Source organism: Engystomops pustulosus, chromosome 5, assembly GCF_040894005.1.
Source record: "Engystomops pustulosus chromosome 5, aEngPut4.maternal, whole genome shotgun sequence".
Lineage (NCBI taxonomy): Eukaryota > Metazoa > Chordata > Amphibia > Anura > Leptodactylidae > Engystomops > Engystomops pustulosus.
In genome coordinates this window covers 138,343,487-138,363,357 of record NC_092415.1, presented here as the reverse complement: position 1 = coordinate 138,363,357, position 19,871 = coordinate 138,343,487, and the positions used below count along the sequence as shown (strand labels likewise).

The 19,871-nt window shown below is 41.8% G+C and overlaps 1 protein-coding gene across 3 annotated transcripts in view; it reads left to right on the top strand.

The window, feature by feature from the left end:
• The window catches only part of GRB10 (growth factor receptor bound protein 10), a 140,649-nt gene that overhangs the window by 81,250 nt on the left and 39,528 nt on the right, over positions 1-19,871 (top strand). For all 3 annotated transcript variants that reach the window (XM_072153164.1, XM_072153162.1, XM_072153163.1), the window contains 3 exons: positions 11,778-11,934; positions 15,830-15,945; positions 17,030-17,104. In XM_072153164.1, coding sequence (XP_072009265.1) covers positions 11,778-11,934; positions 15,830-15,945; positions 17,030-17,104 — 348 coding nt within the window. The remainder of the gene's footprint in view (positions 1-11,777; positions 11,935-15,829; positions 15,946-17,029; positions 17,105-19,871) is intronic.

Below are 19,871 nucleotides of genomic sequence, written 5' to 3'. Positions count from 1 at the left end.
TTAACCCTAGATGGTCAGATCGCTCCTACCATATACTGCAATACTTCTGTATTGCAATATATGGCATTTTTGCAGGTCATTCATTACAATGAGCCATTGGCTCATTGTAACAAATCTCCAGAAGCCATGTAGCCTCGTGTCAAAAGACCCGACCACGGTTATTAGCGGTGGGGGTTTTCTGCAAAATGCAAAAACCCCCACCTTTGTATGAAGAGGACTCGCCCCGTGAGCCCTCTTCATACACTCCTTATACCTACGGCGCAGAGCGTTACGGGGTTATAGAACAGAACTGCAAAATTGACCTGGAAGTTCAGGCACCAGTAACCCTTTTATGAAGGGGTTACAATCTTTTGTACCATCTCCCTTTCGAGCCCATACAGCTTTGAAATTACTCCACAGATGTTATACATTTGGCATTTCTATACTGAGGTGTCCATTTTCCTTTCACCTCACTGTTAAATGTATACAGGCACTCCCCTGGTTAGACTGATTTCTCTGCCCACTGTAGCCACTGGTGAAGTTCTCTGGATGTTTTACTATAGTCCCAGGCTGCAATGATCAGCTGTAAGCAGAGATCGCATTAACCCCCCCACAAGCGTCATAGACGCTTCCAAATGCAGTATTACTCTTTGAAAAGCCCCCCATGCGTCTAAACACGCACTGACTTTTCCCTGTGACTGGGGAGACTAAAGAGCTGAGCAGCAGCAGTTGTGCTGTGTCCTGCCATCCTGACAGCTCAGCCCCCGCACAGCTGCTGCTGTGGAGTTATTATGGAGGTGCAGGTGACCTGTTCTGTGTGTGACCCCGAGCAGTGCAGCAGCGGGACACAGCACCCCCCCCCCCCCCCCGACCTGATGCTGTTTCTCTGTAGCTGGGTCACAGTGGGCGGAGCTACCGGAAGCCACGCCCACTCCCCCCATGCCGATGTCTGTGTGATAGTTGTGGCAGATATGAAAGGCTGGGGCTGTACCAGAGGACAAGGTGACAACAGATCAACCAGAGAGCTGACTTCATAGTGAGTAATCACATCAGTGTAACACCTGCAGCAGCTGATGCCCAGACAGGGTTATACATGGAGGGGCATATATCATGTATACAATGTGTAAAAGCAGCCTTATATTTTAGGTGATAGTGGCCTTCTACTTTCAGTCAGTTTCTGAGACCATAATGATTTTTGGTCGATATAGCCATCCCTGGCCAATCACAGTTACAGCTAGTTGCAAGGAGCTTCAATTGCCGCATTGTTGTTGGGCTGTTTGGGTCCAGGACTCACGGTAGAACCAGAACGCGGACATTGTGACTGCTCATCTCTAGCGGCCAGCGTTGTCCACAATCAGGTCTGCATGACCAGCATCACCACCCATGCGTGGTTTGGGGGCGTCATCCATGGTCTGGAGGTGGTTGCTGGGCGTCAGCCATGGTCTGGACAGAGGGAGTCTTGGGCATCAGCCATGGTCTGGACAGAGGGAGTCTTGGGCATCAGCCATGGTCTGGACAGGGGTGAGGGAGGTCTACGGTGTGAGCCGAGGTCTGGACAGGGGTCTGGGGTGGGGGGTGGGACGGGGTCTGGGGTGTCTGCGGTCTAGACATGGGGTATCTGGGGTGTCAGATGAGGTCTGGATAGGGGGGAGGATCTGGGGTGTCACCCAAGGTCTGGACAGGGGTGCTGGGGTGTCAGCCATGGTCTGGATGAGGGGCTGGGGTGTCAGCCATGGTCTGGAAAGGTGGGGGGGGAGCCATAGTCTGGTCTGGTAGGCTGAAAAAATTTAAGGAGACAAAAGGAAAGAGCTTTTGCCCCATTATTTAATGCATGATGTGAAATTAATACAATTGTCTCAATTGGTATTTAAGCACACAACACTGGCTGCAATCATATTCATGCATAAATGAATGATTGCAGGCAGTATTTATTTATATGCATTACTGAAAATTTCATACTCCTCCTCGCCTAAAAATACTCCTCAAAAATGGTGAGAGGAGTATTATTACCCTTCTGGAAAAATGTTAGTGCGACCTCTGGCTGTGAGGTTTCTAAGTTTTTTTATTGAGAATTCTTTGTCCCATTACAGCAAAAAAAGTTGAAAATCCAGTTGTCACTGGGACAAAAATAATTCTTGCACTGCAATTCTAAAATATACAGTTCCAACCTGCATACAGATTCAACTTAACTTACTTAAAGAACTTGTCTTGTACGTAACCTAGGGACTTCCTACGTTAACTTTTGTTTTTGACATTACTATTCAATTTTTTTAAACCCTTCTTACCCATACCCCTTTACAAATTGATTATGTACTAAAGTCTTCAAAATTAACTTTAACTTTTAATGTTCTAGTATCTCAGGTGCTCTGTAAATGTGACATTGACTTGAAATATAATCCAGCCCACATGTCCTCTGCTCAGCGCCCCTACAGCAATTTGTAACCATAACTGGGGTTACAATTGAGTAGAGAACTGGAGAGCATTTTCTTGCAAAAATAAAAATGGAGGCCCAAAGCAGCTTTAAAGCCACATTCACATGACATATGGTGGACCCCATAGACGGCAATGGCTGCACGGCCACACACGCGGCACTGTATCGCTCCATACATGGGGACGTGCCCTATGCTAATGTGCTATTCTTGGAAGTGAAAAAATTGAATTTGCATAGTATAGTTATGGAAATGGGTCTGTTCTCAAAGTCCAGAAAGGAAGGTTTGATGGGGAAAGGGTGTAAGTTATTTTACCTTGCTTATATTATTGAAGCGCTCTGGTGATCCTCCTGTGACCAGCTCCAGAGGCAAGCTATTGCACAGGTTCAGTTCTAACCGTAAAGAGTTGACTATTCCAAACCAATAAAGGGTACGCAAGGTCAATTATCGTGTTTGGTTTTTTTTCAACACTCCCTGATCGCACAGGTACTTGGAGGTGCAGGAAGTGAGTTCATTAACCACACAACCTCCGGTATGGCATAACTCTTGCCCACAGCCCTGAATAGCTGAAAGACCCCTTTCACTAGTCTCAGTGAAACATAATCTTGGTACAGTAGACTGCCACCAGCTTCTCAATTGATATAAGCCCGGACCGTAACGAGACATGGTTAGAAGCCAACCCCAGGGTAGCATGTATATAACTGAAACACTGATGTGGGGATCTGTAGACCAAGATAAATGCAGGTTACATTTTATACACAGCCTTGCGAAAGAATTTGGCCCCCTCGAACTTTACTACCTTTTTTGCCACATTTCAGGCTTCAAACATAAAGATATAAAATGTTGTTGTTTTTTTTTTTTGTGGGTGAAGTGGGCCACAACTGAAGTGGAATAAAATTTATTGGATATTCAAAACTTTTGTAAAATAAACTGAAAAGTGCAATATTAGCCAGCTGCTTTACTTTCAGTGCAGCAAACTCACTCCAGTGAGGAACTGAATGATCCAATGTTGTCCTAAGTGATTGATGATAAATATAATACAGCTGCTCTGTGGTCTCAGGGTTCTGTTTAACCCTTAGTGACACTGCCTGACAAGGCTCTAGTGACCAGGCATAAGCAAATTTTCGTATGTGCTGGTTTAAGGGACAAACTTTTTTTCACACTACCTTAAATTTTTTTACCTTTGGACACACAACTAGTTAAAAAGGTAATAAAATGGGTATATATGTGTATGCGTAAATTCCTTTTCCCTGGGAAAGCCCTTATCTGCTTTCAACTCCTCGGGGCCAGTTATTCGGGGGGCCCTTCATATCTATATCTGGATGGCAATCCAGGTTCTTTTGTTGTTCCCACTTGAGGGGGGGCTGAATGGGTGACTAAATTGTATATACAAGATAGGAACGGTAAACCTCTGTTGTCCACCATCTTGGGGGAAGGTACAAAGGAGAGACTTATAAGGGGATGGTGGTTGAGGATAAGAGAAGTGCAACATCCCCCACCGGGGCCTAGCCCTTGAGGTGAGGCCTGGAGACAGCCGGGGCCCGCGGTACCGGAGTGGCTGGCGGTTGCGGCCTAAGCACGCTTGTGTCACGGTGCTTGGTACGGGGTAACCGGAGGGCTGTCCTACAGCCTGGCAGGTCTCCAGCAGGGTGGTGTTGGCAAGAAATGATGAGGGAGAGGCTGCTATAGCGGATCTCCCTGGGGCAACCCCTTAATGTCCAGAGTGTGAGTCTCTGTGTGGTGGACAGGGTGCCGGTGGTGATGGTAGTTGTAGTAGCAGGGACCAGACGGAGGCAGAGGTTGAACAAAAACACTTACAGTCCTTTATTGGAACCGCAGGAACTTCAGCAACATGCCGTGAACAAATTGGTGGAGTGCTGGAGAGGTACTTGGAGGGAGCCACAGGAGTAGAGCACCAGCCTGGATGCAGATGGCAGGCTGGGCGGTAGCTGTGTCCTTAGAGGATGCTTCAGCTCGGTCCTGGATCTCTTCAGGTATCACCCTTGAAGGTAGGATGATACCCCTTTCCTCACTACACTAACTCTAGTCTTATTCTCCACTTCAGGCAGGGGCTAGGCTCTTCCTGCACTGGTCCGGTGTGCTAGAGACTCTCTGCTGCTGCTCAGCTAACTACTCTCTACATACGTCCTGCAGACCCAGAGGGCCTGACTAGGACCGGTCTCTTCTCCCTTTCGGGAGAGACTACTCTCCTGGAGTCATCTCCTAGAACATTCCTGGCCAGAGGTTTTATTACCTCCCTTTGGTCAGGTGGTGGCTGCTCCTCCAATTACCTCTCAGCTTACAGAGACAGGATGCAATACATGTGATTGGTTACCAGACTCTTACATCAGACAGAACAATTAACTTCTGCCTTGCCAGGCAGGATTAACCACTGCAATGTCCCCTGTGTTAAGTGATGACATGCTGTGGGGCTTATTCGCAAGCACTACCTCGCCATTGCATCGGCGAGGGTGTTGCAGAAGGAATCTGCCCTCTATACCAGTTAGGATAATCACACTGAAGGTTCTATACCACCTTCCCAGAGTTAGCTGAGTACCTGTATCCCTTAATCTCTGTTCCCCTATTCTCCTATTAACCTAATCTAGTTCTGTTCCCCTGTTCTCATACCCCTCTTAATCTCACTGTTCTCCATTCTCTATAATAGTAGAGATATATAATAATCCTTATAACTTACTATGTGTGATTGTGTTTGCATGCATCATTGTAGGGTGGATTTTATTGGTTTTCAGGGTACATTGGAATTGATGGCTTTCACTGTGCGCCACAAATGATATGTCTACTTTATTCTTTTGGACTGTGCTATCACAGGAATACCAAATTTGTATTGTTTTATGTTTTCATTAAATTTTTTTTTTTTATTTTGCCAAATTCTGGCGCTAATAACTTTTTAAATACCACCCACAGCTCTGTACACCGAAATATAATTTTTTTTTTTTTTTTTTTTACTTTTGATTACGTTTTTAGGACTGTACTACCTTTTGATTACTTGTTATTGATTTTTTTTACTTATACTTTTTGAAATTGCTAAAAAAAGTGACTTTTTCGATTTTTGGCGCTATTTTCTTTTACAAGATTAAATGCAGTGAAAACGGTTACTATATTTTGATAGAACAGGCATTTTCAGAAGCGGCAATACCTTTTGTGTTTTATGATTTTCATATATAGGAGTTTATATTTATATCAGTTCTAGGGAAGGGGGGTGATTTGAATTTTTAGTTTTTAATTCTATATTTAACTTTTTAAATTTTTTACTTTTACCATTTTTCAGATTCCCTAGGGTACTTTAACCCTAGGTTGTCCGATTGACCCTACCATATACGACCATACTACTGTATGGCATTATATGGGGATTTTCCTCCTCATCCATTACAATGTGCAAATCGCACATTGTAATCAATGGATTGAAACAAGACAGTCTCAGATCTTCGGAAGACCCAAGGCTGTCATTGCAATGGATTGTCGCTCCCCGATGACGTCAAAGGGAGCGGCGATCTCCAACAAGATGGCGGCGACCATGCGACAGCCCTTGGCAGCTTTGCTGGTGGCTGTGTGGGTTACCACCTGCGATCAGTTCTAGGACCGATTGCTGCAGGAAAGACTTACCAGTAACACCCACAAAGACTTGCTGGCTATGTAGAGAGCCAAGCCAATGAGCCCTCTCCGTGCACCTGCAGCTGACCTGTGACGTGCCATTACGTCACTGGTCGTGAAAGGGTTAAAGCCAGATTTGGATACAAAAATATTTCACAAACCTTAATCCTCCCAAGGAGCATATTGAAATGGTAGATTTGCAGTGGTCTGATCCTCCAGACTGCCGGGTCTTGGAAGGAGTCCTATGATCACTCTGAGGTGGGAGAGTCTGTCAATAGGACAACAAGCAGTCATACACTGCCGCCTTCTTGCCACACTTCCTAAAAGGCCAGATTTGTGCAATCTCTCAGATATCCAGACGTCTCATTTAAAGTTGCCACAAACCATTTCATAGACACACCAAACATGTGAAAGGTGTTCTTGTCAGATGAAACCAAAATCAAACTTTTTGGCCATAATGCCAATCGACAGTGGGCATGGTGTGTTTCAGGGTGGTTAACTGTGTTGCTTTTATGCCATGCATGGTGGCAGCATCGTGGTTTGGGTCTGCTTTTCAGCAGGGACATGGAAGGTGGTTAAAATTTGGAAGATGGATGGAGTCAAATACAGGACCATTCTGGAAGATAACCTGTTGGAGTCTGCAAAAGACCTTCGGAAACTGACAGATTGATCTTCCAACAAGACAATGATCCGTAACATTAAAGCAAAATCTACAATGGAATGGTATACAAATAAACATAAACAGGTGTCAGAATGGCAAAGTCCAGACCTTAAAGGAAACCTACCATTTCAAATGGTCGGTGTAAGCTGTAAACACCCGGCACCAGCCCACCCTGAGCTGGTGCTCGGTGTTTACAGCTTACACCGACCATTTGAAATGGTAGGTTTCCTTTTAATTAAATCAAATCTGTGGCAAGAGCTGAAAACTGCTCTCCCTCCAACCTCACTGAGCTTGAGCGGTTTTCCAAGGAAGGATTAGCAAGGTACACATTCTGTCCTCTAATACATATGCAAACATACAATCACATCAACGTGCAAGTGCATATGTCAATTTGTAACAATATCAACCTGGAATAAACTCTGCATTCCACACAAATAAAGGTAAAGTGAGAACAATTAGTGGTATATCACCATAAATAAGGCAAATTTGCAAGTGCAAAATTAGGCTTTCATCAATACCAACCAAGCTAGATTCCTTTTATAAGGGAGGCCCAGGAGTGACCTCACCACCAGACGCCAACGCACGTTGCGCCTTCACTTCCTCTGGCTATTGTTGGGCATGGACTTGGTTTATAAACGCCCTTAGGGCAGAGCTTCAATATTTTAGACCAACTGTCACTTACTGCAGGTGCATTATGTCCCAGTCAAAGATCCGAGGCATTAGTGTATCCACGGCATCCTGATCAAACAACAAGTTTAGACATACCCCGGCATCCACCCCCACCCCAACTGTGATTCCCCTATGGCCAATGTGCCTCCGGATGATTGGTTAGTGGCATGTGTTTGGACATCATAAATGGTAAGCCGTACATTTTCCTCACTTTTTTTTTTTCCACATGATTATGGTGTCCCTCAGTAGAATGGAGGAATTCACTTCCTTTGGCATCTTTGACCATCTAGTGTGTACCAGTGCTATCAAGTACCATGGTGCAGCTACATCCCAATTAGAATGAGAAGAGGCTCCATGGTGCCAATACAGAATGTGTCTGAATAAGCAGACTAGATTGTGTCCCCTCTCGTTTGAAAAGTTTAATCCATCCTTCACAATTGAAAGCATAAGCTTATGAAGGGCGGTTCTTTGTTTACCCCCCCCCCCCCTCTAAATAAATTGCATAAGATATGTGCAAAATCTCCCCTTTATCCCCATGCAGTCCAGTACCAACACCAGCCAGTCCCACCTGACCTGACCCTTTTCTGCGTCCAAGGTGACTGTTGGTTTCTCTTGCCTGTGGCTGGCACTGGACCCTATCCAATACCGCAAGAACTTTTGCGGATGTTGGTTACCGCAGCACCCCCTTCACAATTCCTTCTTGAGATTTCCCTACTAGGCCCGGCAGTAGTGCCTCTAGGTGCTGAGCCAATATTTTTGTAGCCGCTGCATGTCAACATCAATTAACCCCTTAATGACTTGGCCATTTTGCACCTTCCCGACACAGCCCTTTTTGAAATCTAAAGTTATTACCACATAAACTGACATGTCAGAACACTTTAATATATCTGGGTGATTTTGAGATTAGTGTGTTTTTTTTTTTTTGTTTTTTTTTGTGACACACGGTACTTCATGTTAGTGGAGAAATTTATGCAATATGTTTACTATTTATGGAATGGAAATTTGGTGACTATTATGCAAAAAAAAAGTTTTCCAAATTCAACATTTTCTACTTTTTGGGAAGTTAGCCAAATCACCAAAATAACTTGATAACTGGCATTTTTCAAACATAATTTACTTTTCTTGTAATGTTAGGAGGCTTGTAACGTTAGGAGTGATTTTTTTTTTCAGGTTTTCACAAAAATCGATTTTTGCAGGGACCAATTTTTAGTTACTTTTTAAGGACTTTATGATCGAACTCCCGCTACAAATGATACCATTTTAGAAACTGCACCCCTCAAAATATTCAAAACAACCTTTGGGGGTGGTGAGTGATGGTGGGCTTGGTAAAACATACATGATGTGTGTGTGTGTGTGTGGTCTCAGAAGATAGGCATGTATACACACATAAATAACCATTAGCACACAGATGAATGAATAAAATATAAATGAATAAATGCCCCCACATAGTGTGGAATGCATGGGTAAATGGGTGGGTATACAAGAATTAATGGATAAATCAGAGTTGATGTGGGTATAATTACATCCAGACATGTGGTAAAACAATTCTTGCAGCAGTATAGAGTTGAAAAAGTGCTAGATGTAATGGGGATGACTCCGTGCTGTCCCAAGGGAAGAGGGGTGTTTTTGATCAGAGGTGGTGAGGTTATAATGTTTCAACCATATCGTTCAAACCTGAAGGCGAGAGGATGTCCAATTTGTAGAATCTGTGAGACTCCCGTTGGCGAAGTTTCTGACCCGATGTCCCTAAATCCTCTTCTGACGCGCCGCCGTAGAAAGGAGTCGCGTCAGAAGTACCCTTAATGACCAAAAATTCCCTATAGGGCAGTCATTAGGGGGTTAAAGGAGACTAGTGTCCAAGCATTTTCTGAACATTAGCTAAATTTCTGGAGAGATTTCGGGGGAGATTCAGGGGCAGTGTTTTTTTGTTTTTTAGGTGCTTAGTACCTCATCTGTTTCTGTAGACTGTACTATCCTCCGCCCCTCCAGTAGCGTCCGCTGCCATTCCGGCTCCCATTCCTCGGGGGCGGTACTTACTTTCTGGGAGCACCGATATAGGTACCGCTCCATACACCCAGCGTAGTGAGATGGACTGTGGGGTAGCAGGAGCATGTCCATGCCTCCTCACATGGCAGCACCAGAAGTGTAGAAATTCCTTTTAACTCTGTTCCACTCGGGGTTGATGTAGGTAAATTCATACTAGCCTAAAGGTTTCAGAAGGTGGGTGACCCCAAGTTAATACATTTCTTTTGAATTGCCAACAACCTATCCAACAGCAAAGTTTATAAAGTGTGGTTGTACTTTGGCTTATAAATTAACTTGCATGTTGCATGATGACCAGAAACACTTGTATGTATAAACTCTATATACTACTGATTTGCTTGAAGTCTAATATCTGCTCATTTTTACATGACTTAGATGTTTTTTTGAAGGTCCAAGCTTTTATAAAGCCAGGTCTTTCCAATCTTTACACTGTACCTAGGGCCACGGCCCAAAGCTGCTGTGGGGCCCACTCGCGGGCACATCTCCTACACCAGCAGCTTGGCGGCACCTGGGTGCTGGCTCCATAAAGCAGCACCCTTTGCGCTGCAAGACTCTGGTAGGCTTTCCTTTAATGTGCGACTGCTGGCAGAAGACACAAAGACAGGGGAGCGAGAACCCTGGCTGGACTGAGGTGAGTTTTGGTGGGATCAGTGTAACAGTCACAATTAATACATTCAGTAGCAGGCAGCTGCATATTATTAATCATAAATAATCCAAGAGGGTGAGGGTGGCTGTATATAATGTTGTTTTTTTTTTTTTTTTTTTTTTGTGGGGGGGGGGTGGGGTCTGCATATAATGATTCCATGCCGCTACGTGAGTTTGCTGCAAAGGGCAGTTGGACATTGCAGCAGGGAATGTTATGACTGGTTGCACCAGAACAGCTGCTTTACAACATGTGGGAAAAGCATAGCCTGCATGTTTAATTCTTTCCCTAAAAAAAGTTAAGCTGCAAAATCATTATTCAATTTCTAGCTCATGTCAATACATCAATGCCATCCTTTTAGTTTTTAAATGAAGTCAAATATAGGGCTTTGAGTCATCCTTGTGTGAAGGGTAAATTCCTGGAGATGAAGTCAGTTAATCTGCTTCTTGGGAAGAAAGCGTTATCAAGCAAAGCAGACGTTGGGATGCTTTAGTTGCATGTGGATGACATCAGCTGCTTCCAGCTATTGTGTGAGCAGTTTGGCATAGCAATCAGGATTCAGAGTACACGCATGCTTTTGGCAGAGAATCTTCCCCCTCCTTTTTTTTTTTTTTTTTTTTTTTTTTCCCTCTTTTGAACTTTTTCTTTGTCTTGGGGCTAGAATATTAATATATGTGGGTGGTCATAAAACGGAAAATTTGCTTTCTCTTGGGTGGAATTTTTTTTTTTTTCATAAAAAATTGTAAGTCTGCAGGACTGTGTGGGAAATGATTACATCAGTCAGTGGAGAAATATGATTGGTCTACAAAATGGTTTGATTCACTACCTAAAAGATTGACTGTGTAACCCTTTGAGAGGAGCTCTGGAAGAGATGCCTGCCTTTCCCCAGGAACAGAGCCATGTAAGACTGGCTATGTGACAGGTACAGTACAGTAATCCGTTGACTGTGTTCTTCGCTGAATGTGCAGCTTTTAGTCTTGAAAGCAGAAAGGAAAAAAACTATTTAAAGAGGCAATCTAGACTTAAACATGCCATCTTGTTCTCCTGACTGCTGCCTTTTACATGCAGTAGAGGTAAGAGCCTTTTATAACTAAATCTTCCTAATGGTACCAGCCTGTGGTTTACCTGTAAAATATTTGTGAATGTATTTACTTGTCATCTGTATTTACTTGTCATCTTAATTGCGAAATCATGTGCATGTATATATGTTCCACTTCATAACATTGTAATGTATCTGTGTATATCCTACATACTAATTTTATGGATTTTAAATGGTTTTGCTATTTTTCAGAGATTAAGGTTTGAGTATCAATTATGCATGCAGAACATAAACAAATTACATACATTTTAAGGGGAATTTTAAAGCCTGAGTAAAATGAAGTTAAAACAAACCTGACATAGAATGCCTTTTATTTATAAAACAACAATTTATAAATAACGTTTTTGTGACTGTTTATATAGGCTACATAAAATTACTGGTATGTAGTTGTTCATATTATGACCACATGAAACTTGTGGAGAGGGGGGTTCTGATAAGTTGTCAAGGAAAAAAAAATTAATCAATTACTCAATCTGAATCTAAATCTTATACATTAAGATCGTATGCCGATGATTACAATAGTTCTAGGCTCTTCTACTAGTTCACAGGATTCTAAAGTTTCAGGTCTAGTGACATCAGTTAGACAAGACACACAACGTATTGTGATAGACTGTAAGGCTAAGTCTGTCCTTTATGTTACAGGTTGTAAGAGTCTTTAGTGAAGATGGGACATGCAAAATGGTGGAAATTCTAGCAGACATGACAGCCAGGGACTTCTGCCAGTTGCTGATTTACAAAAGTCATTGTGTGGATGATAACAGCTGGACGCTGGTGGAGCACCATCCTCACCTAGGATTAGGTAGGGCACCTAAGTTGCTGGTTAATCATTTGCTTTATAACACCACTATAACATTTCTGCTATTTTTGGTTCTAAATCTGTTTTTAGCTGTGACTTTTGAACATTTTGTGACACATCTATTAGATATTAAACACTTCAAATATATATTTTCTTTTAATATAACTACATGCTTAAAGGGTTATTCCCATGAACCCAAGTTTCTTAAATGTACTCAGGATAACAAAATAACATTCTCATTTTAACAAAACTACAGCATTTCACATAATTCTTAACGATCTCTATCAGTTCTTGTGGACACAATTTCAGTTGCCCCTAGAAACCACCCTGTGACTTTTCAAAGGATCGGGAAAGCCATCTTGGATTTCTGACTGCCATGGAGCTGAGATTTCAGTTTATCTCTCTGCCTGCAGCCACCAGCCCCCCCAATTCACGGCGTAACTCTGCTGCCGGAAGGAACTCAGTGTATCAGTGTAAGGAGTATAAAACTACAGACAAGTTCTTTTTTTTTTCTGGGGAGGGGGAGGATGGCACAGCAGATGTATGTGTTTTGGAATAGCAGAGATGTAGCAGAGCTGTCTGTCATTGTGTGTAATATGTATCTCATAGATCTCATCTCTGATATCTCATGTCAGATACTAGTAGAATGTTCAGAAACTAAAAAAGTATATAAAGCTATAACATGATAATCTAAGCACAATGGGGCACATTTACTTACCCGGTCCTGTCGTGATCCAGCGGCGCGTTCTCGGTCAAGGATTCGGGTCTTACGGCGATTCACTAAGGTAGTGTGCCCGATGTCCACCAGGTGTCGCTGCTCCGCTGGAGTTTGCCGGAGCTCACCGTCCTGTCTTGGGTGCAGGTAAGCGCTTGTCAAGTGGCACGTGTCAAGCGTGCCCCAAAATTTCGGGGCAATTCAGGGAAAAACAACGCAAGATGGTAATATTCTAGAAATCCAACGAAAAATAGCAATTCGGGCCCTTGGTAAATGACCCCCATTGTGTGAAGTTCCTACCCACACGATGGAATTTCACTGACATCACTGAGTGATGGGAGCTAAAATGACAATAAAACTGAGTAAATTTGTGACGTCAAGTGTTAACCTTGTGTTAACATATCTAGGGGACTGAAATTCGAGAATTTTTTTTTCATGGTGAAAGCCAGTTTATCCCCTTACCGACATGTGATGTAATAGTACGTCACATGCCAGGTGTGGGTGCATGGAGAGGGCTCATGGGCTGAGCCCTCTCCATAGCCGGTAAGTCATTGCTGCTTTTTGCAGCAAAGGCTTACCGGTAACATCCGTTGTCGGTGCTAGCACATAGGCACCACCATCTTGCCGAGGATTGTCTCTCCCCATGACGTCATCAGGGATCGGCGATCCGTCTCGATGACAGCCTCGGGTCTTCCGAAGACCCGATGCTGCCTTGGTTTTTAACTATTTCACTTAAAGGGGCTGAGTTAAAGTACCCTAGGGCAGTGATGGCGAACCTTTTAGCGGCCGAGTGCCCAAAAAGCAACCCAAACCCCCCTTATTTATCGCAAGGTGCCAGACAAAAATTAAAGCAGTAACTTATTGCTCCATGTTCTTCAACAACTTTCAATCATATTGGCCTCCTAAGGGCAGAAACACAGTAGAAAGATGGAAAATTTTCATCATTTTACCTTCTTTAAGTGTCCCTCTATACACAGAGAATCGTGGAACCAGCAGGAGGTCCTCCAAAGATATTTAGGCCCTGTCTACTCATTCTCCCTCATCCTACAGTTCCAAGTAGCAAAGTAAGTATCAAAATATGACTGAAAGCCGCATCGTTTAAGTTGCTTGGAACTGCAGGAAGATTCTTTGAGTCCTGTTGGTGCGCTAGGGCGATGGCCCGGGTGCCAACAGAAAGGACTCTGAGTGCCGCCTCTGGCACCCGTGCCATAGGTTCGCCACCACTGCCCTAGGGAGTCTAAAAGATAGTAAAAAATAAAGTTTTAAAAACAAATCACTACCCCTTCCATGGAACTGATATAAACAGTAAAAATCATAAACATTGGCTATTGGCTATTAAAATGAGACCGCCTCGGGTCTTCGGAAGAGACTAAAGGACTTGAGATTGTCACTATGGTCTATTGACATGACCTGTCAACAGTAAGAAGGCATGGGGAGGAGTAGATGGGAGGGGCTTGCTGAGCAGGACATGCCACCCCTCTGATGCCAGGTAATAAGATAAAAGCCGATTTCTGTGGATGTAAGCAAAACGTGCAAATGTGGTGATGGGTTTAAATGGGGAACTTGATTCCTGACTGAGTGCGAATCTCCGGTTATGTTTTACATACAAACAATATACACAAACACCCGACTTTCATGCGACCCCTAGTTACAAACTGTTCTCTGGAAGTTGGTAATTTACTCTACTTTAGTCCTAGCCTACAATGAGCAACTAACAGTTATCAAAGGTGTCTGCAATTAAGCTTTATTGTTAATCATGGTTCTTATGACAACCCAAAAGTTTAAAAATCAGAGACCAAAAAAATTTATAAATATTCAGTTTTGACTTGCATACAAATTCAACTTATGAACAAACCTGAAGAACCCATCTTGTATGTTATGCGGGGACCACCTGTATATAGAAACACTGCTATTAAAGCGGTGTTGCTGGGGTCCAGGGTTTAGGAGATATGACCGTTGGGTAGGAGGCTGGCTCACTTCAATCAGCTAAAGGCAGCAATCAGCTTGAGCTGCACAAGATGCTTTAACAAAATGTGATTCCATCACCATTTTCTGTTTTATATGTAAAGTGGTTCTATAGATCATTATTTTAATAAGAGCAAAACAGAACTGCAGAAATTGGTGCCTGAATGACCAGGTCAATGTACCTCTGCCAAAAAGGGGTTAATCCATTTTACAGTTTGCTTTATTAAAGGGGACCTGTCACAAGAGGGCTGTTTTTTGTAGTGACCAGTTTCCCATACACAGTAAAGCCTAATGCAAAACTGTTTTACTAAATCTAACTTTATGGTTAATAAACCATAGCAAAGTTCATGCTTTTGCAGTCAGCAGCTAATACTTGCCATACGAAGAGAGCAGTAAAGACTGGCCACCCTTTGCACATGGCAAGAAGACCAGCCAACATCGCTTTGCACATGGCAAGTATTAGCTGTTGACTGCGCAAGCACGAACTTTGTTTGCTGCAGTCGGCAAGAGTAGAATGCGGAGGGAGTAGGGGTGATGCAGTTAGAATGTGCAGGATGGGAATCTGGTAACATTGAGTGTACAAATAAACCTTCCTATGATCACCATTGAATCTGTCAGCAATGACAAAATTAGTAGTCTGACCCTGTGCAATGATGGAATATTCCAGTAAGAACCCACTTTAGGAATAATGGTTTCCGTAAGTTTGTATGCAGGCCGGAGCAGGTATTTTTGTAGCAGGTAAGAAATTTAGTTTGTGTGTGTGTGGTCCCTCTGGATTTTCAAAATATATATTTATTCAAAGATATACATATACATACTGGTGTCCATGAAAAACCAATAGCTTTACTGCAAACACCTTTGATATTTTAGGCTCAAGCTAAAATAATCAAAACTAAGTACATTATCAGCATCCCAGAGGATAAAGTTGACGAAGTACATGTATGCCTATAATTTAGATTTGCCATGTCAATATCATCTGTAAAGGTCAGATTACCTATGGATTCAAAATTTTTTTTTTTTTTGGCTGTGAAGGGTCTTCACCGTATTTGTGACTAGTTGTGAAGATGAAAGTTCAGCGACACCTAAATGTGTATAACCCAATTTAATTTAATATAGGGAGTTAAAGAAACAAGTTCTGTTTACATGCCTTTCACCAACAATAACTTGTTAAATTCTATCCTAATGTTACCAAGTGACTTTTTATATTCTTTAAATTAGAGAGATGTCTTGAAGACCATGAATTGGTAGTCCAAATTCAGTCTACAATGACAAGCGAAAGCAAGTTTCTGTTCAGGAAAAATTATGCAAGATATGAATTTTTCAAAAATCCTGTGGTGAGTAGACTATGAAACTTCCTCCTGCCACCCACAAATGTAAAATTACTAATTACTAACCATTTACTTATAAGAATTAATAACTTTGTTTACATTAAGTTTTGAGCCAATTATGGTTAATGCAGTTATATATGAAATGTCTCCCGGGTTTCCTACTTATCAGCCAACTGCTGCGCAAAGTAATTAACCTATATGTTCCTTCCCCATTTTCATACAAATGTATTAAGTAAATAAAAATGGAATACTTCTCTTGTGTTTTTGTTTACGGCTGCTGTGTTAGAATGTTATCACTTTGTACCTGTTACCCTCAGTCACACAGCAGAAGTACATGTTGGAACGGCATCACAATTTGATTCAGATCGTTAAACGCAAATGAAGATCGAATTAAAAACTGTAAATTGCGTCCTGCTCCCAGGACTGACACACATCTGTGAAAATATGCAAATTAAGATTTAGCCTTGGTCTCCATAAGGAGAGCTCTTGCTTCCCGACACAAGCTCACTGAGCCAAACCAGTTACCTACGCTGTACTGAAGAGATGCAACCACATTGAAACACTGCTGTCTACAGTATGGAATCTGTTCCTTCTGGAATAGATATACTGGTTTGGTTTTAATCCTGCATCATGTCATTAGGCTTCCAGAAAGTCATGCTTTGTTTAAAGGGGGCTGCCTTACAAAGTAGCTAAGAGGTGTGGGTTCTGTTCTTTACCCCAACAAGACCTCCTTAGAACCTTCTCATTTTAGCTGCAAATGGCTTAATAACAAGGAGTTTCATACACAACACTGAAGTTTTTTTTTTTGGTTCTTATTTTTATTCATGATCACCTATAGCACCTATTTAAGTTAATCCAGGTTTTGAAAAATGTGTCTATCCTTATAATAGAAACGGGGCTAAGCGTCAGACCTTCAGGTTTGACAATCAAAATTGCATTAACTGTGAAAATCTTTGGGGGCTGCTCTGCTACTTTTGCCATAATGGTAATGGAAGGGGCATAACATTGGTGGGAACTAGGCAGAAACCAAAAACTGCAACATTTTTGCTTTATGCTTCTGTCTCAATTATTTTATTTTTTTTTTTTCAAGAATTTCTTTCCAGAACAGATGGTTGCATGGTGTCAGCAGTCAGATGGTAGCATTCCCAAATCGGAATTACTACAGGTAAAGCTTTTTCCTATTTAAATGTACTTGTATGAAACACTTCTTAAAGATAATTCAATTTTTTAAATTTAAAACAAATGTTACATTTGTTTGGTGCCCTTTTGTGGTTGTCCCCATCATATTTTTATATGGTTTATTTTAAAGATGATTTTGTAAAGTGTTTTTAATCCCCCTTTTCTATAGGATGGCAGATTACCATCTGGGGCTCAGCGAAGACCCTAAACAGTCCACTTTAAAAAAGAAAGATTGCATCAAATTGTGCAGGATATAATGTGTAGCTTCTATAATGTGGTATTTTACTAGTCTTGCTATTATTTAGGCCTCTCAGTCAACTGGTAGCTGAGCAGGTCAATCCTAAAGGGGTTAAATGAGTGGCTGAATTTAAAACAAACGAGCGGATATAAAGTAATTGGGGTTATGCGCTTGATGACCGGTTGTCCTCAAATTGGTGCCTTTCTACGGACTGGATGGGGTTTCGTTTTTGCCTAATCTAGCCAAACTGACATTAATAATATCACATGTAGGAGGGTTTTCTCTGAAATAGAATATCTTTAAATGCCCCTCAATTGCAATGATTATTGCAATAAAAGAAAATATCAAACCTAATTTAAAAACAGTCAACAGTCTTTGGAAGTTAGGTACACACAACCGCAGGGGGGTTGAAGCGCTAAGGGTATGGTCACTTTTAGTGGCATCCATATAGGGTTATGCAACACCCTGATCTTTCTAGTAGTTTAATTGTTCCTAAGCCCTTCCTCCATATAACTGGACCTATTGACTGTAACAAAAATGGCTAATAACTGACGTTTACCAACAATTCCATAAATATGTTATCAATGCAGACCGCTCACTGAATTTAGACATCAGCTGATGCGGGGCCTAAGTCTGCTGGGATGTCTTTTGGCATTACTGTAGTTTTTACCTGCTCTGATTGCAGGAGCTGGAATGGGTCTGCAACTAAAGTTAGGGAGATGGTAGAAGCGGTGTATTCAAAGCCAGTAAAGCTCTGATCAGACATCTGCCAGCAAAAGGGACTGTTTTCCTTTGTCATTGGGGCCTCAGTTACAGTGGAAGACTTGTAGAGTGGAAGACTGCCCCAGGTGTATGACTTTTATGGAGGATCGATTAACCTGTTGATTCTTAGATCTGAGCCGAACCGGCATCGGGAAACACACTGGGGTGCCAGCTATGTTACAGCCGGCACCCCGTAACACCCGCGATCGTTGCTATGGCATCTCTGGGGTACGATCGGACGTAATCTTTCAGGCAGACTGCTAATACCCTGCAATACTGATGTATTATCATGAGTATTATCATGAACAAGCAATCAGATGATTGCTTGTTCATGTCCCATGGTGGAAATGGTGAAAAAGTAAAAAAAAAAAAATCACTAAAAATGCCCATAAGCACCATAACATATAAAAAGGCATATTACGCTAAAAATAGTCTAAATCATAACACAAACCCCACATATATAGTAACAATCCGTAGAATAAAACTAATTGGTGAACCCGCACGATGAACGCCGTTAAAAAAAAAAAAAGTTAAAAACCCGCCAAAAATTATTATTTTTACCTATTGAATCCCACAAAAAATGCAATGAAAAAGTGTACTCCAGAATTATACCGTTGCAAAGTAAAACATCTCCCGCAAAAAAACAAGCCATCAACTAGCTTGAAAGATGGCAATGCAAAAATGATTGATTTTTCCCACATTAGGGTTTTATTTGGCAAATTTAGTAAAACATAAGAAAAAATAATGTATGGTATCCCTGTAATCGTATCGACCCATAGAATAAAGATAACACTGGAAAAAGCATCTCATCCCACAAAAAGAATGCTGTCACATGGCCCCAATAACAAAAAAGAGAAAATTTTATAGCCTACAAAAGGGGCCCATGAGGAATCTAAAATCCTGGAAGCTGCAGGGCGCTCCTTCCATTCTCCGCCTCCCTGTGCACCCATAAAACAAGTAACTGCCACGTGTGGGGGGTCTCTGCACTCGGGAGAAATTGCAGAACAAATTGTATGGTGGTTTTTATCTTTTGGAAATGTGTAAATTTTAGGGCTAAATGAACGTATAACCGGCACAATTTGACCATTCTAAATTTCACCTCCATTTTGATTTCATTACTATGAAGATCTCAAGGGGCTAACAATCTTCGTAAAAGCTGTTTGATAGCTTGAGCAGATTTGAAAATGGGTTGATACATAGGGGTTTTTTGATGCTAAATATGTAAAATTTCATTTGAAAATGTATCCGGAAAATCGCTATTTGATTTGTAAGCCGCGTGTCGTCAAAATAAATTATCCAGACATTTCAAAAATTATGAAAATCTAAAGTGGACACATCTGCCTGAAAACGCAATGAGTTCAAATTTCGACACTGACAAATTTTTCAAAAATTTGTTTTTTCCCCACGTTATACTTCATTTTAGTGGTAAATGTCGGCTAATAAGATTTGCGTTTACAAAAAAAAAACAATCTCAACCAGCATCGTTTTGATAAGTAACAGTGTTCAAAAGTTATAACCATATAAAGCGACGCAAGTCAGAATCCAAAAAATCGGGCTGAGCCTTGAGCTACAAAATGGCTGCGTCCTTAAAGAGTTAAAAAGCACACAAAATATAAATATACAAATACCCATTTTACCAATAAAATTGGAAGAAATGCCAGAGACTGTATACATATTTATCAAAACGACTTTCACACAACAGGGAATTTTAAGTTGGGCTACATTCACACTACAGTATGGGGGGGGGGGCGTA